Source organism: Rhinolophus ferrumequinum, chromosome 22 (assembly GCF_004115265.2).
Source record: "Rhinolophus ferrumequinum isolate MPI-CBG mRhiFer1 chromosome 22, mRhiFer1_v1.p, whole genome shotgun sequence".
Classification (NCBI taxonomy): Eukaryota; Metazoa; Chordata; class Mammalia; order Chiroptera; family Rhinolophidae; genus Rhinolophus; species Rhinolophus ferrumequinum.
The window spans coordinates 20,840,983-20,866,380 of NC_046305.1; the positions used below are offsets into that span (position 1 = coordinate 20,840,983).

The 25,398-nt window shown below is 39.2% G+C and overlaps 1 protein-coding gene across 2 annotated transcripts in view; it reads left to right on the top strand.

Annotated features, from left to right (window-relative positions):
- KCNH1 (potassium voltage-gated channel subfamily H member 1) overlaps nt 1-25,398 on the top strand; it is a 340,626-nt gene that overhangs the window by 67,495 nt on the left and 247,733 nt on the right. The window contains exon 6 of one of the 2 annotated variants that reach the window (XM_033094007.1): nt 16,099-16,572. In XM_033094007.1, coding sequence (XP_032949898.1) covers nt 16,099-16,572 — 474 coding nt within the window. The remainder of the gene's footprint in view (nt 1-16,098; nt 16,573-25,398) is intronic. The other variant, XM_033094008.1, reaches the window with a different exon arrangement.

Here is a 25,398-nt window from a genome sequence, read left to right on the forward strand (position 1 = left end):
GCTTTGAAGAGGAAAGTGACTTGAGCAACAGGAACTTCTGCCATAAGTACCTGGTTTTTGAACTCATTTTGCCTCATAAAGAGACTTTTTAAATACTTAGGACTATCTCAACATGGACTAGGCTGTGCTTGCAGGTAGTATGTTGGTCATTATTGGAGGTATTTTTAATGACCACTTGATCATACTCTGAAGGTGAGCGTGGCAAGAGCGGCTGGACAGATGGCCTTCCTGTCACCTTCCAGCCCAGAAGGCCAGTCTGTGCCTGGTCACTGCACATGTATTCAGGACTGTGATGTTCCTTCTGCTCTGCCCTCTTTTGTTTGAGGGCTGAGGTCTTGTGGGGAGGATTCGCGGCTTTTTCCCTAGGAGGGCCGTTTTATGTATGTGTTTTTTGTATTTTAATAATGCAAGGCAGGAGAGAACTCAAATGTTCAGTGATGCCCGGGATCAACTCTGCACTTGATTTTGGTAAAAAAAACAACGTTATAAATGATCAGCTGAAATGAGGTATAAGGATTTTCTGTAGCTTTTTTTTTGTTTGTTTCCTTAGAGACAGGATGATGTAGTGGAATGAGAAGATTGAGAGTCAGACTGACCTGAATCCTTATCCAAAATGTCACTACATTCCAGCTGTGTGACTTTATAAAAGTTACTTAGCCTCACTCATCTTTTCTCATCCTCATGAAATAAGGACACTGCCTACCTTGTGAGGATTTGTGGCGCTTTAAAAGACAAGTCTGATCTTATTGCTCTCTGCTGAAAATATCATCTGGTTATTTTTTTTGGATACATTTAAAATTGACTTTGTGGCTGGCAAGACCCAACTCTCCTCTCCAGCCTCATCTGGCAGCTGGCCACTCACTCTCAGTGTTAGCCAGGTGGCACTCACACCTGTCAAACTCTCTTTTGCCCCTGGGCCTTGGAACAAGCCCTTCCTCTGCAAGCTCTTGTTCCTTCTCTTGCCTGGGCTCGTTCCTACCCATTCGTTAAGTCTCAATGTAGACATCACACCTGCCATAGCGAGGCCTTTCCAACGGCTCCTGCCCCACCCCAGGACAGTTAGGCCTCCTTTTCAGAAGCCATCTTTGTCGTGTGTAATTTCCTCTTTGAGCACTCATGCCTCTGGAAATGCTATTGTTTAATATTTTCCTCTTCTAACAGATGAAGGTGGTCCATGAAGGCAAGAGCAGTGTCTCTCTTGTTTATTCTACCTCTCTACAATGGAACACAATGCTAACACATAGTAAGTGCTTGATAAATGTTCATTCAATGAACGAGGGAAGAAGGAAGTGCCTAGTTCAATGTCTCACTCTTAGTAGGTCCTCAATAAATATTGATTCCCTTTCACATTTTATCCCTTCCTCCCCTCATGAAAGTTGTCTGCCTCGATCATGGCTAATGGACAACTATTTGTAACTGATTTGATAATGATGGCAATTCCGTGACTCCACCTCGTCACTAATTCTCTGTGCTCTAATTTCAAAAATATAGTTGAAGGTTTCAAAATAAAAAGTAAAAAGAACACTACTGAAGTATTTCTCAGCAAAATAGGGAGAAACCAAGATTGTTGCCCAACTGCATTTTAATATGGGCTTAAATGTGAAGGTGTCGTGTGTTGGTACTTGAGTGTGACATAAAGTATATGGGTTAATACTTCTAATTGTCTCCCACTGCCTTTATCTCTTCCATTAAAGAACAAGTGCATCGTGGAAAAAGTGCTAAAAATAGAGCCTGCTTGGTTTATAGAGAGGGGTGTTTATGACAGGAATTAAGCCGTTGTTTAGCTCGGGACCGAATTTACCCTCACTTTGCAGTCATAAAAACCCACACTGTTTCTAAACAGGGAAGGTTTTTGGAGCTGTACTTGGGGAAGGGGAAAAGGAAAGAAACGCACATATAGGTGCTAAGGGGAGGGTTGTGCCTGGAGTAAGGGGTTTAGAGAACCAAGGTTTCTCTTCTCCCACAGAGAGAGGATGTCTGAGGCAGTTGTGGTGGGTGGTAATGGTGATGGTGGTGTTTGTGGCAGGGGCTCTCTCTACCTGTGTCCTTAGATGATCAATGAAGCCACTTTGGTGGGTAAAGCAGTGAGTACCGCGGGGCCACTCTCAAAGGGGAAGTTCTCTTTGTTTGACTCTGGGTTCTTCTGCTGCCATCATCCAGGGCAATGGTGGCTGACACTCCTCATGAGACAGCGACCTTGAAGATGCTGTCTCCTCTGACTCTTGTTAGGGCCCGTCCTGGCCATGGTGGATTGGCCACGTCTTCAAACTCCTAGGGAGATGTTCGAGTTTGCCCCCAACTTGGTCCAGTGCTGCTGCTCCCCAGTTCATGCCCACACCCTGTCTTCCCTAGAGTTCTGCAGTGTCTCATAGCAGGCCTCCCTGTGCTTCCAAACTTGCCTCTTCTGATCCTTCTTCCACATTGTCACCGGTTACCGTCACACAGAGCAATTAAGATTATGAATCTCCCTTACTTGAAGTTCATAACTTCGCTTAAAGAGCACACCAAGGCGGGCCCACCCCTTCCCTTAGATTGAGCTTCATTTCTCAATTTTGCCCTCTCTGGACTCCTCTAAAACACAACAGAAAGCACACAATACCAGGCTTCTCCCACACGGAGCTTTTACACCGCCTCCTTTATGTGTCCTGGCCTTACACACACGGTCTGCCTGAGTTTTGTCTGTCTGTAGCCTGCTGTTCAGGGAGAGCTTGACAATCACCTCCCCCACCCCCATCTAAGCCTTTCCTGACTAAGTCAATTCGTTCTCTTTTCCCCTGCTCTGAAAGTACTTTCATCCACGCATCTCTTACCACTTCTTGCGTTATATTTTAGTAATGGGTTTGCACATCTCTTTTCTGTTCTAAACTGTGGGATCTTTGGATCCTTGTGGGTAACTTTTGGTTGTCCAAGAGTTCATGGTTGTTTTTGATGGAGCATAGAATTGATGGGGTCTCTGAAGCCATCTTGTCTTTTTTTCCAAATAAATGTGCTTTATCAGTTTTCCTTTCTTCCTGGGCCATTTCAGTTCTGTCATTCTTGGTCCCTGATCCTTGAGGAAGTCAAAGCCTTTAGGTAAAAAAGGACATGTTCTGTGAGCTGATTGTTCTGTGAGCTCATCCAGAATCTTCTGACCCGAATCTTTATTTGCACGAAAATGCTAGTGTTTGAATACTGCTTAACCATGTACAAGAAAAATTTATAGCTTTATACATATACATACACATGTACCTATACCTATATTCTGATTTGACCTGCACTGTGTCTATCTGATGTTGGTTGCATTTTTCAGGTGAGGAAACTGAGGCATGGAGACCTTGCCTTTCTTGAGGTTGTTCAGATGTGAAGCCAAGATGGAGGTTTCCAGGCTGAGGCTCTGCCAGGTTCAGCCTGCAAGAGCTGTATCTTGATTGACCTACTGTGTTTGTAACCCTCTTTCAAATGATTTCCCCAGGCATCTCTTTGTTTTTCTGACATGTCCTCCCTTCTCTCACCTCCCCCGTCTTGTACACATTCATCTGTCCACATGTTTATGGTTCACATTTTTTGATCTATTATTTGTTGTCTGGTGTATGGATAATTTGTGTATCCATTCCAAATCTACTTTTGTAAGCAATTCCTACATTTGTTCCAGTCTGTTCAGGATATTCTTAATGGTGCAGTGTGACGTCATGGTTTAGACTCGTGCTGTTTTGTGTGGTGACCACTGGGTACATGTGACTGTTGAGCAATTGAGATGTGGCTCATCTGAATTGAGAGGTGTAGTACATTACATCATACACATAGGGTTTCAAACTTAGTATGGAAAAAGGGATGGAAAGTCTCTCACTCATTTATATATTGATTACACGTTTACGTGATAATATTTTGGATATATTGGGTTAAATTATTGGGTTAAGATATTGTTAAAATTAATTTGACCTGTATCCTCTTACTTTTTTTTAGTGTGGCTATTAGAAAGTTTAAAATTACATATGTGACTTGCATACTCTTCCCACTGGTTAGTGCTGGTTTAGGTTAGGGGCTTTCGAATCAGATTTGGGTTTGAATCTCAGCTTCCCCATTTAGTTAATTTTGTGGTTGGGGCAATTTACACAGCCTCCCTGGAATCACTGCTCTTATCTATAAAGTAAACACCAATATCTTCACATGGTTGTTGTGAGGATTAAATTGTCTTTTTCATTTAAAGTGCTCAGCCTAGAACCTGGCACGGGAGCACAGGGGGTTAAAAGCACAGACATTAGCATTACACATGATAAGGTTTTTGACACTGGTTGTGCCACTTAAAACCCTGTGGCCTTGGCCAAGCTACTTTACTTCCCCAAGCTTCAGTTTTTTCATTGTAAAGCGGGGATGATAAGAGTATGCACCTGTGTGAGGATTAAATGCATTAACATTTGTAAAGGGCTTACTAGCTCAGGGTAGGGCATACAGTAAACACTCAATAAATGAGAACACATGCCATAATACCTGGGGAAGGGCCTCTGTTGGAAACTTCCATGCTGTTCATTGGTCTATGTGGACTCTGGTTTTTATTTTTATTTCTTCATGACATATAATTGGAATATGACTTCAAGATATAACCTGTTATCTCCTGTTTCTCATGGTTAGTATAGTGTTCCAAGGACATTTTTAATATTACATTTTTGTCAGGCATTATATTATTATTTGGGTCTTCTTTTATAGCCTCTTTTTTAGCTTTATTTATTCAGCAAATCATTCATTTATTCAAGTGGCTTTTGTTAAGCGCTTACTGTGCCAGGCGCGGTGCTAAGGATTGAGTATGTGGTGGTGAGAAGACAAACACCCTGCCTTCATGGGGCTTACAATCTAGTGGGGAAGACATCTGTAAACAAGTGAAGAAACAGATACATGTGTTGTAATTCCTGATGAATGCTATAAAAGGAACAAACCTGGCAATACGATAACATGTAACAGAGAAAGGGAGATGATAGACAATCTTTTTCAGATAGGGTGGTCAGGGAAAGCCTCTGTGAAGAGATGACATGTAGGCCAAGACCTAGAGCTTGACTAGAACCCATCCTTGTAGGATAGGAACATTTTGAGCTGCTCCACGGTGGGAAAAGACCTGTGGTATTTTTGCAGAAAGCCAGTGGGGTGGAGTGGTTGGTGAAAGGGTGAAGGGTTTAGGTGAAGCTGGAAAGATAAACAGGAGCTTGTAGGTCATAGCAAGAATGTAGATCTTGTTTGAAGTTCCATGTAAGAGCTAGAGGGTTTGATCAGGGAAGTGACATGATTGATACAAGTTGTTATATGGTATATGAATTTGAGGAGGGCCAGAATGGAAGTGGGGAGAGGTTGGGAAGCTACTGCCATGTTGTAGTGAGAGGGGATGGTGCAGTGGATAGAGTTATAGAAATAAGCTGGAGAATAGTGAATAGGTCCTGAGTTAGATGTATTTGGTGGTAGAAGCAACAGAACTCCCTGATGGGTTAGTTCTAGAGCTTTTCTTAGAGGGAGATCTGAGCTGCATACCTTTGTGGTATCAGGAGAGAGTGCCGTCAAAACAGCCAAGCGAGGAGAGTGTTTGGAAGCTGTGTGAAAATCTGTAAAAAGCGACTGAGAGGGTGAGTTAGATTAGGATGGAAGAGTCCATTGGATTTAGCCACGGTGTGATCATTGGTGACCTTGACAATCGCTATTTCATTGGAGAGTGGAGGTCATAGGGTGGAGTGTGGAACATGTTTGGAGGGGAGAAAGTGGAGATACGTTTAGAATACTCTTTCAAAAAGTCTGGCTATAAAGGGGAAGACACACCTGAAGCTGAAGCTGAATCATAATGAATGCGAACTATAATTTTATATATACATGTATATATTTATATATCTATGTTTCCAGGATGTGGAGTACAGCATAAGGAATAGAGTCAGTGGAACTGTAGCAGCTGTATACAATGTCAGAGATAGGGGGAGGGGGTTATCACTTTGTGAGGGATATAATAAATTTTTAACTATTACACTGTTTTGTCCACCTGAAACTGAAAAAAAAAAAAAAAGGAACTGAGCAAGAAAGGGGAGTTGATTGATGTCTAAAGAATGCCGCGTCCAAGGTGAGGTTGATGGAACAAAAAGGGAGGGAATGACGAGGCAAGGGGCATGTGAAGCACTTGAAGAGGGAGAGAAGGGTGAGGTTCAGGGCGCACGGGAGGACTGGCCTTTGATAGGAGAGCCTTCCTCGATTGAAACAAGAAGGACCTAGGTGGTTAAGGGTAGAGGCCAGGTTGTAGATTTGCGACCACTGGAAGACACAGGAACTTCTCTCTGGTTCTATTTTTTTCAGTGATTCGTAAAGCAAAAACATGAGCTAAGAGTGAGGTATAGCAGAGAACAGCACTTAAGAACCTACAGTGAAATATTAGGATCTCTGATCCACTTCAGCAAAACCACTTTACATAGTGACTGTCACTTGACACAGAAAGGTTTCAGGGTAAGTGTGGTTTGGTCCTGCTTGTTTCTTTATGTAGCTGTGGCTTAGGACCTGGGGCAGTTAGTCTTCTTGGAGACAGGCTCTGGCCAATGTGGCTGGTTCAGGACTTGAATCGGGAAGTCCTGGAGACGGCCGTAATGGGGGATGTTGCCTTTGACCAGAAACTAATTTCATAAGATGACAGGATGGCATGTTGCCGTCATTCAGAGGTCCTACTATGTAAAAGCAGTAGTTTATCAAGAGTCTGTATACAACAGAAGGAAAGCATTGAATTAGGAAACTGGGCTTGCAGTTAAGATCCTGTTTTGTCATCTGCAATGTGACTGTGAGTAAATCATTTACCTTATGGGTTTATTTCCCCAGGTTTTAAAATAAGAAAAATACCAGCCTTTTCATCTCATGAGGTTGCATGAGAAGTGATGATGGATGTATGCCCTGTGCATTGAGAGGTGATTCAGGCTGTACACATAGATAGATTAGTGAGAAGACTTGAAGGCTTGGAGCTGGCAGCCGGGTTTGTACTCCCAGCTCTCTGCTTACTCAGCCCTGATATGACTCAGGGTGAGTCATGTTGCCTGACGGAAACTCCATTTTTCCATCTGTAGAACCCCCTCACAGGGTGGGTATAATGATTCAAAAATACAGCAGAGGACTTTGGAAGTAAAAGTCCTAGAGAAATGTGATAGTCCGATTTTCCTGTTCTTCATCTAGGGAGAAGATCTAACTCTGTTTTCCTTCCAGAATCAGTCTTAAAATGAATATTCTTTGGCATCATCAATAATGGCCTGTAATGAGCACTTCCTGCCAGCAGAGCCTGGGGCTGGGTATTGCGGGGAGAGCATGAACCAGTGATGTTACACTGGGGGAAAATATCTGTGTTTGGGGGATGACCAGTCTGATGGGCATAGAAGACAGACACAAACCCACTCTTAGGAAGTACATTCTGGAAGGGCTACCAACTCTCTGCCTTTGGAAGCTTCCCTCTACAAGACTAATCAAATGGAAGAAGCTAGAAGCACATGCTCATACTGAAAAGTGGTGTGTCATCAGGACCACTATACCAGGTCATTCTGTGTCCGTGCCCCACGATGCTTCTGAAGGATCAGTGAGCATCTAACGTAGGAGAAACCCCTTATGGCTACTCACAAGTTTGGTATCCCATCTCTTGACTGTACCCAGAGACTTTCTCCCTTTGGAGGACACTAACCATTTTCCAAATAATGATATTCTGAAGGAGCCGGAGAAAGCCTTTTCTCCTGAGGATGGCTGTCGTGGAGAGTCATCAGAGTGGTCCATTACCTGTTGTCTTGGCCTGAATTCATTCCCACACATACTAATACTTCTGAGGAGGAACGTGGGCCAATCTCATGGGAATCTTTTTCATCACCATGAATAATTAGTCATTTGTCACTGTGCTCTGAAATGACTATTGGAGCCAGATAGTTAACTGGATACAAAATACTCTTTTGGTTAGGGAATTTTTCTGAAGGATATTGATTTTCTGCAGTGAAGAACTCAGTCCATGGAATTTCTGTTTTCTGTTTTCCATAGATAGTTGCTAAAGGGTTAATATGAGAGTGAAATATATAGGATCTCAAATCAGACTATAAAAACTTCGCTTTATGGGAATTATTTATGTGGGTCTTTCACATAAAGATTTGGAAAGAGGATGTATCACATTGATCCCAATCAAATATCCTAGCATCCCAGTCTACTCCCGGAATGCAGATACCCTATGGTTTGAATGTATTAATGAAAGGCTGCATCCCAGAGGCAGGAAAGAGAAAACTGAATACCAGTCCCCAACAACCCTCCTTGTCTAGCCTAGTGCCTCTCGCAGTGGCCTTTGAACACATGGGCAGGCATAGCAGCAGGGGGAGCGCCTGTGGTCCACCTGGCATTTGGGGAAGGTATGAAGACACTATTGACTCAGGCGTCACTCAAGCTGGGCCGAGTAGTGTCCTGGAAAGCATCAGAATGGGAAATCCACTTAGAAATAATAATGGATTATATCACACTGGCACAGGAACAGCCATTTTTCTCTGAAAGGGCATTTCCTCCTGAGGGCTTGTTACCAAGAACCCTGGAACCCCAGGCGACCTTGGTGTGCAGTCGGCAGGTGGCTACCTACTTGTGGATTCTTTTCAGTTCTTGCTAAATAGTCTTATCATTCAGACTGTATTTTGTAAATGTACAATAACACCCTAAATAACTCACTTCCTTTTCTCCTGCCTTTCCCTTAGTAGAATGCCTGCCTTACAATGCTTATAATTCATCTATATTCAGTTGATTTTTTAAAACTAAACTTCTTATTTTGAGATAACTATAGATTCACATGCAGGTGTAAGAAAGAATACAAAGAGAGCCCATGTCTTCTTTACTCAGTTTCCCCTGAGGGTAACTTCCTGCACAAGTGTAGTTCAATGTCACAACTGAGATACTGACATTGGTACAGTCAAGAACATTTCCACTCACTCTGAGAATACCTTTTGTAGCCTTTTGATAGCCACACCTACTCCCTTCCTACCCTCACTCCCCCCTTAAGTCCTTGGCAACCACTGATTTGCTCTCTATTTCTGTAATTTTTTCATTTCAAGGATGTTATATAAATGGAATCATATAGTATACTATCTTTGGGGATTGTGTTTTTAAATCTCTGGAGATTCATCCAAGTTGTTGCAAGTATCAGTAGTTTGAAACATTTTATTGCTGAGTGGTGGTATTTAATGATAACGGCTGTACCACAATTTGTTTAACTATTCATCTGTTGAAGAACATGTTGGTTGTTTCCAGTTTTTGGCTGTTACGAATAAAGCTGCTATAAACATTCATGTATAGATTTTTGTGTGAACATAAATATTCATTTTTCTGGGACAGACGCCCAGGAGTGTCATTACTGGGTCATGTGGTAGTTGTATATTTAGTTGTTTATTAAATTGCAAAACTCTTTTCTGGAGTGGCTGTACAATTTTATATTTCCACTGGCAATATAGGAGTGATCTAGTTTATGTGCATTCTCACCAGCAATTGGTGTTGTCACGATGTTTTTATTTTAGCCATTCTTCTAGGTGTGTAGTGATAGCCCACTATAGTTTTAATTTGCATTTCTCTAATGGCTGATGATGTTGAACACCTCTTCATGTGTTTATTTGCTATCTGTTGGGTAAAATGTCCATTTATGATTTTTTCTCTTTGGATAATTTGTTTTCTTATTGTTGAGTTTTGCGATTATTTATTGTAAATTATATATTCTAGATACTATTTCTTTGTTGGATATGTGGTTTGCACATATTTTCTCCAACTCATAGCTTGTCTTTTCATCCTCCCCACAGAATGTTTTGCAGAATAAAAGTTTTAAATTTTGATGAAGTCCAATTTATCAATTTTTTTCTTTTATGGATTGTGCGTTTGGTATCGTGTCTAAAAACACTCTGCCTAGCCCTAGATCCCAGAGGTTTTCTTCCTTTTTTTTCACTAAAAGCGTTTACATTTTACATTTAAGTCTTCGATTCATTTTGAGATAATTTTTATATAAGATATGAGACTTATATTGAGGTTCCTTTTTTTTCCATTTATGCTTATACATTTCCTTTGCTCCAGCACCATTTGTTGAAAAGGCTGTCTTTCCTCTACCGAATTGCTTTTTGTACCACTGCAAAAAAATCAGTTGGGCATATTTGTATGGGTCTATTTCTGGGTTCTCTATTCTGTTCCATTAATCTACGATTCTATTTTCTATCAATACCACACAGTCTTAATTACTGTAGCTATCTATCAAGTCTTGAAATTAGCTAGACTGATGCCTCCCACTTTAGTTTTTTAATTCAAATTTTTTTTCCATTTCCTTTGCCTGTGCATATAAATTTAATAATAAAATTTATATGTATCTTGTGTATATCTACAAAAACTCTTGCTGGCATTTTGATAGGAATTGCACTAAACTTGTATACCAATTTGGAGAAAATGGACATCTTTAGTATGTTTAGTCTTCTAACTTACTAACACAGCATGCCTATTCATTTATTTATATATTTGTGTTTGCATATTTTAAGGGTTAATTTATTTAAAAAAATTTTTTAAATTAAAATTTATTGTGGTGACAGTGGTTAGTAAAATTACATAGGTGTCAAGTGTACAATTTTATAATACATCATCTATATATCACATTGTGTGTTCACCACCCAGAGTCAGGTCTCCTTCCATCACCAGATATCTTCTTTGATCTCTTTTTATCAGGATATTGTTGTTTTCAGCATACAGATAGGTCTTATTTATGTTTTGTTGTATTTGTACCGTAGTGTTTTTTTGATTATAAATGGTGTTATATATTTTTGGTGTTTTTATTTTTGTATGTTTATTTTGTATTGTGTGACCTTGCTGAATTCAGTTATTAGTTCTAGAAGTTTATATATAGATTCTTTGGGATGTTCTATCGAGACCTTTATGTCATTTGCAAATATGGACAGTTTTATTTCTTCCTTCCTGATATGGATGCCTTTTATTTCCTTTTTTTTTTTTTTTTTTTTTTGCCTTATTGCAGTGTCAGTACTATGTCAAATAAGAGTAGTGAAAGCTGATGTCTTGCCTTGTTCTTGATCATAGAGGGAAAGCCTTTCATCATTAAATATGATGTTAGCTGTAGGGTGTTTTTTAATAGATGCTATTTATCAAGTTTAAGAAGTTTCCCTATATTCCTATTTTTCTGGGAGTTTTTATCATGAATATTCTTGAATTTTGTCACATGCTTTTTCTACGTCAACTGATATGCATATGTAATAGTCCTTCTTTAGTCTGTTAATATGGCACATTACATGGATTGATTTTTGAATATTGAATCAGTACTGAAACTCTGGAATATACCCCAATTAGTCATCCTTCTATATATTGCTGAGTATTATTTGCTACTATTTGTTAAGAATTTTTCATCTGTATTTATGAGAGACATTGGATTGTTGTCTTCTTTTTTTGTATTGTCTTTGTCTGGTTTTGGAATCAGGTAATATAAAGTGAATTGAGAAGTATTCCCTCTGCGTCTATTTTCTGGGAGCGATTATTTAGAATTGCTATTAATTCCTCTTTAAATTTTGGTACCATTATCCATTTAAATTCTGGGTCTGAAAATGTCTTTTTTGGGTTTTTAAAAATTATTCATTCAATTTTCTTAATAGTTTATAGGACTATGAATTGTGTTTTTCATGAACTATTTCACATAGGGTTGTTTATAGCATTCCCTTATTATCTTTTTGATATCTTTAGGGTTATAATTATATCCCATGTTTCACTCCTGGTATTGGTAATTTGTGTCTTCTCTGTTTCTTTTTTTCCTTTTTCAGTCTTGCTACAGGTTTGTCAATTGTATTTTTATTTTAATGATCTTTTCAAAGATCACTGATTTTCTTTATTTTTCTTTTTGTTTTCAGTTTTACTGATTTCTGCTTTTTTTCCTTCCTCCTGCTTGCTTTAGTTTTATTCTGCTCTTTTTTAAATAGGAGTTTGAGGTGGGAGTGTACATTAATGATTTAAGACTTTTTTTCTTTTCTTAGGTAAATATTTAGTGCTATACATTTCCCTGTTAGTTCTGCTTTAGCAGCATCTCACAGATTTTGAGATGTTTTTATTTTCATTTTCATTGAGTTCAATGTATTTTTAAATTTCCCTTGACACTTCTCCTTTGGCCCATGGATAACTTAGAAGTGTGTTGTTTAGTTTTCAAGTGTTTGGATATTTTTCTGTTACCTTTCTGTTACTGATTTCTAGTTTGATTCCATTATAATCAGAGAACACACTACGTGTGGTTTCAAATCTGTTAAATTTGTTGAAGTTTGTTTTATGGACTATCATATGGGCTCTCCTGAATTATGTTCCACATGCACTTGAAAAGAATGTGCTTTCTGCTCTTGTTGGGTGGAATGTTTTATAAATGTTGATTAAATCCTATTGGTTGATGGTGTTGTTGAGTTCTTCTCAACAATTCCAATTGCTTATTTCCTGCCTACCATGTTTCCCTGAAAATAAGATCTAGCCGGACCATCAGCTCTAATGCATCTTTTGGAGCAAAAATTCATATAAGACCCAATCTTATTTCAATATAATATAAGATCTGGTATAATATAATATAATACCGTGTCTTATATTAATTTTTGCTCCAAAAGACACATTAGAGATGATGGTCCAACTAGGTCTTATATTTGGGGAAACACGGTAGTTGTTCTGTCAGTGATTAAAAGAGGAGTGTGTATTTGTCTATTTCTTTGTTCAGGTCTATTAACTTCTGCTGTGCATATATTTGGAGCTCTTTTGTTTGATTCAGACACATGAGGATTTCTGTGTCTTCTTGGTGACTCACCCCTTTCATCATTATGTAATGTGCCTTTTTATCTCTGTTGTTCAGATTGAGTAATTTCTATTGTTTTGTCTTCAAGTTCACTGATTCTTTCTTCTGTCCTATCCATTCTGCTATAGAGCCTATCCATTGATTTTTAAAAACTAATTATTATATTTTTCAGTTCTGAAATTTACTTTTGGTTCATCTTTATATCTTTTTCTTTGCTGAGACTTTCTATTTTTTTTCATTTGTTTCAAGTGTGTCCATAATTGCTTGTTCGAGCATTTTTATGATGGCTACTTTAAAATCTTTGTTAGATATTTCTGATGTCCCTGTCATCTTGGTGTTGGCATCTATTGATTGTCTGTTTTTCATTCAGTTTGATATTTTCCTGGTTCTTGCTATAATGAGTGATTTTGAAATGAAACCTGGGCATTTGGGATATTTATGTTATAAGACTCTGGATCTTATTTAAACCTTTTTTTAATTTGGCTTCCTTTGACACAGATATAGCAGAGGAAGGGAAGGCATCCCCTCATTTCTGCCAGGTTGGGGTAGAAGTCCAGGTTTCCAACTCAGCCTCTGTTGACACCTGAAGGGGGCTCATTCTTTTTACTGCTGGGTGAGAATGAAAGTTCCAGCTCCCTGCTAAGCTTACACTGATTCCTTCCGGGCTTGAGGAGGGGAGTGGCCTCATTACTCCTGGGCAGTGGTAAAAATCCTGATTCTCCACTAGACTTCCTCTGACCCCACCCCTGTGAGGAGGAGAAGGGGTGCTTCATTACTGTTGGATGGAGGTGAATAGTCCCTACTGGACTATTTCTGTCACTACCCATAGTAGGGAAGAGAATGAGGTTGGGTGCTTCATTACAGCCTCGAGAAGGGGGAAATCTAGGCTTCCATAATCTAGCTTTTGCTAGTCTGGGTTGGAATGGGACTGCAGCCTTTTCTGTGGTGTTTGGCTATAGCAAAATAGTTACTGTCTAAAAGTTTTCTGTCTTTCGAGACTACCCCTTTCCCAATGCTTTTGCTAGAGAGAGTAGGCTTTTGTTGGGATTTTTTTTTATTTTATCTGCACACATTTTTGTTTCCAGGTTGTTGGCTTCTTCACCTTCAAGTCTGGGAATATATGAGACAAAAAGAAACCCCGGTGACCTCACCACTGTGTCATTCCTAGACAGTTTGCTCTCTTTTCTATACCTTTTAGAGTCTTTTTACATTTGTTATATGTATAATGTCCAGGGCTTTTAGCTTTTAGTTGTAATTAGATAGAGGAATAGGGAAAAGTACATCTACTCCCACTTTCCAGAAGCTGAAGTTAATTTTATTTGCTTTATTATTACAGGTCAATCTCTTTTCCTGCCTGAGGTCTCAGGGCCCAATCTTCGATAATCACACTTGTATAGGTTCTTTTCACAGGGAGAGAAACTAAAATTCCATGTCTAGAAGAGCTCTGTGCATGGTGGGATGGGTGGGGGGAGGGGAAACAATTCCTGTATCCAAAGATGCATACTGGGCACTCTGGATTTCTAGCTTTATTTTTGGTCACTTTTTAGGGCCTGGGGCCAACCACAGAGGGAACAGGAATATTCAGATTATTTTATATTCATTAACAAGACTTTAATCTCTGTAGGGAAAAAGAAGTTCTCATCACACAAGAGGAAGTTTCACCTATAGATTGCTAAGAACCTGTAAATGGCACAGAGGAACAGCTGGGGTGGGTCCCTTCCAGCGTGGCCTGGCCTCCGAAACCATAACTTTTTACCTTTGACTGTTGAGGTGAAACCCATTTGTGATATTGTCTTGGAGCCAAGCTTCTCTAGACTTCTTCCTTCACTGAGTCTGCTTCATTAAAAGCTTGTTATTTAGGGAAATGTAACCTTGTTGTAAAACAGCATGTGTTCTTAATCAAGCTGGACCTAGTTTGGGATCCTGGTTCCATCTTTTGCTAGCTGCATGACCTTGAAGTTCATTCATTCACTTAAAAACAGTCCTGTAGTGCCTACTTGGGGCCAACTATTATGATGGGTTTTTGGAATAAGAGGTGGGTACATTTCGTTGCTGTTTTCTTCATTTTCTAGCTATCAGCAAGTTCAGTTGGTTTTACTTCAAAAATATATCCAAAATTGGACTACTGTTCTCCATTACCCATCTTTCCCCCAGGTTGTTATTCTAAGTTTCTTTATTGTATTCTTCCCTCTAATCCTCTGCCTCAATTCATTATCTATGCAGCAGCCAGGGGTATCTTTTTAAAATATGCATCAGATTATTCCCTTGCTTAAAACCCTCCAGTTATACTCAGATGTACTGAAAATAAAATCCAACATCTCCCCATGGTCCATTAGGTCCTGTGTGATCTGGGTTCTGCTTCCCCTCTGAGCTTATCTTGTATCCCTGTCCCCCTCATTCAGTATGTGTCAGTCACGCCAGACTTCTTTGTTTTCCTGAAGATATCAAGCTTATCTCACCCTGTGTTCACTATAGTAGTTATGCCTAGGATAATTTTTCCGTATAAGTTTGAATGGCTGATTCCTTGCTGTCACTCATATTTCAGTTCAAACATTCTCCCTCCCCTATTCCTCAAGTTGTATTCTATCAAAACATTGTATGTCCCCACCACCTCTTATTTAGCTCTTATCACAACTTGAAATTGTCTTGATTTGCCTACTCGACTGAGCTCTATGAGAGCAGGAATCATGCTGTTTCATTCCTTACTGTCTGTCCAATGTCTAGAATAGTTCCTGGCACAGAGCAATAAATGTTTGTTGAGTAAAGTCGCATAATTCTCTTGATCCTGTTTCTCACTTGTCACGTAGAATAATAATTGGTTAATAAAATGAGGTTGTATTTAGAATTAAGTGAGATAATAAATGTATGTGAAGTATTTAGTACAATGCTTGGCACAGTAATCCAAATAAATCCGTGTTTCCCCAAAAATAAGACCTAGCCGGACTTTCAGTTCTAATGTGTCTTTTGGAGCAAAAATTAATATAAGACCCGGTGTTATAGTATGTTATATTATATAAGACCGGGTCTTATAGTAAAATAAGACCAGGTCTTATTTTAATTTTTGCTCCCAAAGACGCATTAGAGGTGATTGTCTGGTTCTGTCTTATTTTCAGGGAAACACGGTAGTTTGCCATTTTTCATTGTGATTATTTACATGACAATGTTCACTTCCATTCTCCCATACTTTTCTGGTACTTGTGTTTGCACCTAATGATCTATCCGGAGCATCACAAGTACGTGTCAGTGACAGATGCTGAATGGTTAGATGCTTGCAGTTAAATCCTAACTTAGTTCTCTCTTGGCCATGTTTTTCTGTACAGGTCCTGCAGCTGGGCTCAGACATCCTTCCCCAATACAAGCAAGAGGCTCCAAAGACTCCCCCTCACATCATCTTACATTACTGTGTTTTTAAGACCACGTGGGATTGGATCATCTTGATTTTAACCTTCTACACCGCCATCTTGGTCCCTTACAATGTCTCCTTTAAAACCAGGCAGAACAACGTGGCCTGGCTGGTTGTGGATAGCATCGTGGATGTCATCTTTTTGGTGGACATTGTGCTGAATTTTCACACCACTTTTGTTGGACCAGCTGGGGAGGTGATTTCTGACCCCAAACTCATTCGCATGAACTACCTGAAGACATGGTTTGTGATTGACCTTCTGTCCTGTTTGCCATATGATGTCATCAACGCTTTTGAGAACGTGGATGAGGTTAGTGCCTTTATGGGTGATCCAGGGAAGATTGGTTTTGCTGATCAGATTCCACCACCCCTGGAGGGGAGAGAGAGTCAGGTACATCCCTCAAATCTCAGACCTTGTTGTCATGTCTTTAAAGCTGAATTAAATGTGGGTGGTCAACAGAAGAATAATTAGTGGGTGGGAAGTAGCATGACGGATGTCCGGAACAGAGGGAGCATGCTGGATTGATGTCCTTGCCTGCTGTTCTTGCCTTTGGAGGTTCCGAGGTCCTGCATGTCAGTGAATGGTGTGGAAAAGACCAAAGGCTTCCCTCTGACGCCATGTGGATGGAGTGCATGCCACTGGCTCGGGTGGTGGGGCTGCAGAATGCATTTCCGCTGCTTTGCTGAACCTTCCACTTTGTATGCAATTGCTGAATGTCTACCTGTGGGTTCTTCTAATTATGGGGACTTTTCTACCATCTGCTGCTGACCTTTGGCTGTTTCAGTTTAATTAACTACTAACAACAAGGATGCCATTTCTCCCCGTTTGCTTGCTTATTTATTTAATTATTTTGGTGGGGGTGGGTGGGAGGGGAGTGTAAATGTTGGAAAAGAATGAGTTTCTTTGCTAAATTAAGTTTCAGAGGTGACCAGTGGCGTTCAGATGTCCATACTTTCCCTTCCCTAAATTTGCTGAGGTAGTCAGGCTGTGGCTGAGAGGTGTAGAGCTGTTACTGGATTACACTGTTTTGGATTGTTAGTCCTGCAGGCAATAGAAGGAATTAAAAGAAGATAAATGCTCTGTAAATGTGTTGGAATTAGGACATGCTTAAATAGTCAGCAAATGGGTGCCTGGGACGCATTGATGCAGGAAGGGGCCGCTGGGCTGGTAAAAGTGATTTTCTCCTTTGAAAACGCAAGGATGTCAAGTCATGGCAAAGGAAAAGGTCAGATTCTTATCTAGTTTAGTGTTCTGTGGGAATCGTTCTCCCCTTTTTCTACTGTGATTGACACTCCAGGTGGATTCAGATGAGGCAGTTCCTCCTCAGGCAGCAATGGATCCCCATTATTTCAGATAATGGAGGGGCTCAGAGGTCTCAGTCCGGCTTCCCTGTTGACTAGGTAGGCACCCCAGGAAGCCATCTAGGAGGCTGAGTTGAGGCAAAATACACTCTCAGGGCTAAGTGGCTAGTGGATTCAGCCTTAGGATAGTTGGAAGGAACAGACTGGTGCGAACTTGAGCTCAGCTCCTTCCTCTGTGAGAACCCAACCACCTAGTACCACTTCTCCTTCCAGTAAAGAGGAGCTGATATTCAGATGCTCTAGACTCAGAACAACCCCTGCTTTTATCAGTATGGTGTGTTTCAATATACTTTAAAATTCCAAGGAATAATTCTCTGGGTGGCTCGTGTGGATTTTAATCGGGGGATTAAGTGAGTTGAGACTGATCATTTACAAGAACAGAATCACCCCTAAAGTGAATGTTGGGCTTCTTAAATGTGCATTTTAGTACACGATGGGAATATTCTTCTCTGTGAATACATTTCTAGAAAATTTTATGTTAGTGAGGAAAATAGGAGCATTTTGGCTTAGATAATTCAAATGAATTATTTCAACCTAGAAGAGCTTCTTGTACACACTTATGGGAAATGAAATTTAACTTTAAAAACCACTTGGGTTTTTCAATTAAACCCTATTTATAGCAGTGGCATTGACGTTTTCAGATAAATAGGACAGTTCTTCGACTTTCACAGCTTCCTATTAAATATTGGCAGAGCTATAAACACATATGCAAATGTGTCAAGACTACCTGTAGGTTAGCAGAGCAGAGAGCTTCTCCCCAGGCTCTGTGTATGTGGGGTTGGAACTCCTTTGCCATTTATAATGAGTACCCCTGACAGGGTTTCTGATTTCCAGATTCATGAAATAGATTGTAGGTAGGAAAAACATCATTTATCTGCAGCTGTCTGGTTGGCAAAGGGTTTAGCATCAAAGCTCTTACTGCCATCTCATGATCATAAATAATAATATGAATATTAAGGGGGCTATAGCTATAATTTGCTTCTGCAAAGACTGGATTTCATATTGAGTAATTCCTTTTAAAGCTTTGGCTGACACCTGAAATAATGCCTTTTCAGAACAAGTGGTGGTATTGGGGGAGATCAGTGCGAGGAAACTGAAGATTTGGCTTCTAGTCCTCTTGGTATCAACTATTAGGACAGCTGGGAACTTTGTGCGTGTCATTTAGCCTTTCTGGACTACAGTTGTCTATCTACGTCTTGAGGATACCACCTTAACCTGCCTGAAGGCATGGCATTATGGCAGTGGATTATTGGAGTTCCCTGCCACCTGCAGAGTCTGGTGAGTTCTACAATCTCATCTGCATTATTTTCGCCTCCAAACTGTCAAAATGAGAGGCCCAAGGTGGGGTGGCATGGGGGCATTTAGCAGATTATAATAAGTAGACCGTCTGGAAGTCAGAGCCCAGTAGGACTACAGAAGTCATCTAGTTCAATCCTCTTAACTCACAACTAAGGAAACAGACTCAGGGGGAATATGACTCACTCACAGTGGCAAAGCAAATCATACGGTTACAGTCATAATGAGTCCCCTTCTGATTCTTCTCTATTCTTAATAGTGACAGATTTGATAAAAACGGGGCAAAACACTGAAGGATACTGTTGAGTCAGACTGACCCAGAAGCTTCTGTTGTGTATGGCTCGCCCTTGGCTTGGGTATTGCGTGGGGCACTTGGGCACTGGGTATGGGGAAGTGGGAGCTGCATGTTCCCCAAGGCAGCTGTGTTGGTGATGAGGTGATGGGCAGTTTAAAATGCCCACTGAGGGGCAGATAGCAACGTGGTTTTCCAGGCACAGGACTTTTTGGTAAAAGACACCGTTAAATTAGTAGGCACGAAGGGCTGGTGGGCTTCGAAGAGGCTGGGGAGGCCAGGACGGGGACCTGTCGAACCTGGATTAGGCTGGGGGAAATCCCCTTGGTAGGAGAGTTTTGATTAATGGCTCAGCAGGTTCACGTTCAGCACATGCTATCTTCTTTCTCAAGCTCTGTTATGAAGTTGCTAATCTAAAATAGCCACTCCCTCTGCTTCAGGCCCTTTCTCTGGGAGAGTATGGGGAGAAAGAAGAAATCATTGACTTATTTCTCATAAAAAATACATGGAGCTGAATTCTCTCTGATGTCCTAATTATGCCAATGGAACTGTGTCCCAGTGGAGACCACCAAAGAAGAGGGAGTGGTGGTGGCTTTGCCATCTGTGTGTGTGGGTTTGGGGTGTGGGTATGTGTGTTGGGGTGGAGGGCTTTTGAAGTTCAAGGATGAGACCCACCCAAGGCTTTGGTCAAGAAAGAACCAGGTTCGATTGCTAAAGCCAGCGATTGTGAATGTAGCCCTGTGGATATAACCCGTCTCCACAATGTAAGCCGCACAAATGATCCCTTTTGGCTCAACTTGTTTCACTTATGTAGATGGCCTGCATTTGCGTCATTCTCCAGTCTGATGGTAATAATCTGGTTTGGAAGCTGTTTGGAATATGTTTGCACACTAGTTAAACTGGTCGGTGGACAAAAGGCCTGGGACCTGGGTGAACTAAAGTCTGCAATGGGCATGCCGAAGCAGAAGCCAAAAGAACCACTTTCGGAGCTTTGTGGATCATTGGCTTGGTATGCTTCATGGGTTGAAGGTGGGATTATTACTCACAAACATATTCCCTCTAAGGAAACCGTGTTTCCAATATGGAAACCATATTGCTTATTGTCAGTGAGTGCGGGAGTACAAAGGGGAGAATGGAGCCAAGCACACGCTGTCTCCCGGGTCACAATTCTGGCACCCCGGGGCCCAGGGCCAAGAGCTTCTTCCTATCCTTGGCTCTGTAATCTCGGAGAGAAGCACCACCATCTAGTGCTGATGACACAGCTGACACTCGCCAAAATCCCGTCCGCAGAGGAGGTGCTCACCTTAGAACAGAACAGGACCAGGGTATGCTAATGAAAAGATAATAACACTGACAACAAGTTCCCTTTGTCCTGGACTCCTACGTGCTGAGAAGACTTCTGAGCAGATTCCAGTTAGATGGATTATAGAAGGCTTCCTGGGAAATTAAAAAAACAAAACAAAATAACCTGTTTAGGAAAGTGTTGGAAGAAAGTTGGAACTCTGATGAGTGGGGAAAGGAAAAGGACCACAGGAGAGCAGAAAAAACTAGACAGAATGCATTACATGTGGGGCTGGGGAAAATTTTCTTTAGTTTGGTCTTTATTTGTGAAGTAAGACAAATATTAGCAAAACAGTAGCCAGTCACTTGTTAGTGAATCTCTTAACTCAAGTGAAACTATACAACAGCAATGGGACATCCATGAGAACCCTGATTAGCAGTCTGTGTGGGAGCCGTACAGATATCTTATGATTTCTTCCTATATTATCATGTGATATTGAACTCTGGAGTACATGTGTTAGTTTATAAGAAAGAGTGCTTCAGGTTTCAGAGCAAGTAGTCAGCATCAAGACTTCCAAGTGAAGCCAGACTAGTGGGTAAATTTGAGAACCTCTAAACAATCTTTAGAAAAAGAATTTTTTCCTTTCAATTTTTCACATTTCACCTGTAAAATTTTAGAAAATATAGATGAAGGAATAAAGATTGCCTTTAATTTTATCTCATTGTTAACATTTTGGCATACAGTAAATCATCACTTAACATCAATAGATTCTGTCACTTTAAGTGAAACAATGTAAACAAAACCAATTTTACCATAGGGTAATTGATATAAACAAGAGTTGAGTTGATACTCATCTCATCAATGTGATAATAAAACAACATTGAGTGAAATAATGTTATTTGAGGACCTGCTATATATGGTTCCAAGTTTGTTTTTTTCTTGGAATATGTGCATATATATGTTTACATGTATTTTATTAAAATGGAATTATTTTCTACATAGTGTGTTGTAACTCATTTTATTGTGTAACCAATAGACTTTATGACATTAAATATTATTTCATTAAACATCATTTTAAAACATCAATTTAAACGATTGTATGATAGTCTATTGTAAGGATACGCGTATATTTATTTTGTGTTTGACATTTAGGTAATTTTCTTTCTTTCTTTTCTTTCTTTTTTTTAACTTTTAAAATCATAACGTCACAGAGAGTATCTGTATAAATAAACCCGTGTCACATTCCTGAATATTTCTTCTTTTTTTTATTGTGCAATACAACATATATAGGAAAGTACTTAAAATAGATATCTGCTGCTCAATGAATTTTTCCAAAGCAAATATCTATGTAGCCATCATCTAAGTGAAGAAATAGAACATTACTTACGCCTCAGACATCTCTCATCTCCCCAATCACTTTTCCCTTTCTCCTCCCCAAAAGTAGCCACTATTCTAACACTACCATAGTTTTGTCTATAGAAATGAAATGAGACAATAATGTATATTTTTATGTTGTCTTATTTTGTTCAGTACTATTTCAGAGAGATTCAGACATGTTTTGGGGTGTATCAGATAGTTCATTGTCACTTTCATCTAACTTACTGTATGAATATACTTTATTAATCCAATCGACTGTTGTTGTTCATTTATGTTATTTCTGTTTTTATTTAATGAATATGCTTATTCATACTCTAAGTATACTCATTTCTATTGGAAAGAGTAGAATTTTGGGGCCATAGGTGTTATGTGTATTATTTAGTAAATACTGCCAAACAGTTGTACAAAGTGGTTGTACTAAGTCGTTGCAATATATGAGAATTCCCCTGCTTTGCTTTCTCACTAACAGTGGTGTTTTCAGTGTGCTTAATTCTAGCTAATCTAATGAGCTTGTAGTGGTTTCTCACTGGGGTTTTGATTTGTTTGCTTAAAGAGGCTTAGCATCTTTTTATAAATTTTTGTTGGGGTTGGTCATTTTTGGTTATACTTGTTTGTGAAGTGTCTGTGTAGTCTCTTTTTGCCATGTACAATAGATTTTCTTCTAACAAAAATGATTTGTAGTAGTTCTTTATATAACCTGGACATAAGCCCTTTGTGCGGTATATGTAGGGTTTCCAGGTGGGGTTTCCTGCCCATTCTCAGGAATTTTTTTCACTTTCCCATTCCCAAATCCTGAGAAAACTTGGTCAGGGAATTGGGAAAATTGGCTCCTTGAACCCAGGTGGTTGGTAGTATTGACCGTCACTTTGTGGAAATGATTCATTGTGGAAAACAGAAAACAGTTTATATCTTGGGATTTGGGAATGGGAAAATGAAAAAAATTCCTGAAGAATGAGCGAGGATTCCCGCCTGGAAACTCTAGATATGTACCGTAAAATTTTCCCCAATATATGGCTTTCCTGTTTCGTCTCAATGGTGTCTTTTACTGAACAGAAGTTCTTAATTATATTAGAGTACTGTATCAATCTTAGTATACTGTGTCTTGCTTAAATTTCATGCTTGCAAGTTAATGAAGATATTTTTCTATATTATCTTCCAAAAGTTTTTTGTTTTAATTTACATTTAGATCTGCAATCCACTCAGAACTGATTATTATGTATGGTGTAAGAGAAAGATCAAGTTTGACATTTTTGTCTATATGGATATGGATATCTGGTTGACCTAGGACCATTCATTTGAAAATATCATCCTTTCTTCAATTGTCTGTAGTACAACCATCCACATATCAAGTGTCTGTATAGGTGGTCTTTTTCTGGACTCAATTATTTTTCACTGATTTGTTTGTATATTTTTACACCAATATTATATTGTGTTAATTAATGTAATTTTATAATGAGTTTTAACATTTGTTTTATTTCTTCCTTAAATAGTTGGTGGACTTTATCGTTGAGTCAATGTGGGCCTGGAATTTTTTGTTGTTGAGATTTTCAGTTATGGATTTAATGATTTTTGTAATCAAAGACCTTCTCAAATTTTTTATTACTTCTAGAGTTAGTTTTTGTAGATTGTATTTTTCTAGGAATTTTTATATTGCATTTCAAAGTTCAAAATTATTGGTGTACAGTTGTTCATAAATAATATCCTTTTATTTTTTACTGTCTATAGGATATGTAGTGGTGGTGTCCTTTTTTTCATTTCTGATTTTCTGAAATTGATTATATTCTTTCTCTTTCTCTCTCTCTTCAGTATTTAATCAGTATTGCCCAGAGTTTATTAGTTTTGTATTAAATATTTTCAAAGAAACAACTTTCGTTTTAGAATCTCTTTCCAGTGATCTGAGCCTGTCAACTGTATGAAGTCTAGTAATAATTTTCCTTTAAAGGAAAATTAAATCCTTTAAAGGAAGAATAATATTTCCTTTAATAATTATATGTCTGGTAGTAATTTTCCTTTAAAGTCTGCTTTATGTGATATTAATAGAGTTATACCAGTTTTTTGTTTATTTGTTTTTAGTGTTCACATGGAATATTTTTTCACCCCTTTAACTTAAACCGTACTATATTCTAGCAGCCCATATTTTAATTTAGTGAGACACATTTACCTCTACTTTGAAGGATTTTATTCATTGCCTTTAATTAATGTGACATTTTGGTTTATATAGTCTATCTTGCTATTTGCTCTTGTTTTTTTGTCCCACCTATTCTTTCTTTATTTTCTATCATTTTTTACATTCTTTTGGGATTGATAACTTTGTATTACTTCAACCTCCTATTAATCTTCCGTTTTTCATTTCCTATTCTTTTAGTGAACACCCTGAAAAATACAAGATGTATCTTTCCAATTCTACTATAAATTAATATCTGTGCTTCTTCTCAGATATTGCAAGGATTTTAAAACATCTTGAATTCTTTTATCATCTTCTTCACTTGCAAGCTATTGTTGTCAAGTATGTATAATCTATTTGTATTTTCATTGTTGTTTTCTGTAGCCAATACTAGTTTATATCTATTACCACTTTTATTGTTCCTCTTCCCTTCCACCACCTCTTAGCTTCCATCTGGTAAATTCTTCCTTCTGCTAGGAGAGCACCCTTTAGTATTTAATTTAGTCTGACTCTGGAGTTTTGTTTTTCTGAAAATATCTTTATTTCACTTTAATTCTTGAAAGATGTTTGCACTGTATATTGAATTCTAGATTGAAAATTGTTTTCTTTTGGTTATTTGGATATATTTTTCCATAATCATCTGACTTCCATTATTTTTTTGTGAATTCAGCTCTTGGTCTAATTGTTTCATTGTAGGAATTCTGCCTTTTTTCCTGTGGCTGCTTTTAAGATACTTTCTTTTTCCTTTCTTTTCTTCCATGTTTTCCTTCCTTCCTTCTCCTCTTCCTCGTCCTCTCCTCCTTCTCTTCTTCTACCTCTAGCAGTTTGATTGTGAGATATCTAGGTATGGCCACCATCTTATGGGTAAGAGATAATTAATAAAGGGGTGATTCACAAAGGCATTGGGCAACATATAGGAAAACAGGAAGGGACAGTGCAGACCTGGAGTTACTAATAACAGGACGCTGGATTAGGATTAGAGTTAAGAGCCTTTAATACCCCTAGCAGGAAGGAGTAATAGGAGCTTTTACTAAATGCTGGAAGCAGAGAGACAGTGGAGAAAGCCACTTTACCGAACTATCACCTTTGGTTGAGGGAAGCGGGCAGCCTGTGGTGACCTGTAGGGAGACAGGGGAATTAATACTGTGATCTCACTCTCCTTTCTTCTCCCTCCAGTCTCTGTTCTCTTCATTGGTAACCTGGGACACTGAACAGGAGAGTGGATTTAGAAGGGTACGTGGGTTCATAGGGATTCTTAAAGCTGTGGCTCAAGTATCACAAACGTTTTCCATAAAGGTGCCAATACATATTTTAGGCTGTGTGGATCGCATTATGTTCTCTCCTCATTCTTCTCATCTTTTATGACTCTTTAGAAAGTGAAAACCACTCTTAACTCACAGGCCATATTGAAATAGGCAGCTGGTCAAATTTGGCTGACCCCTGT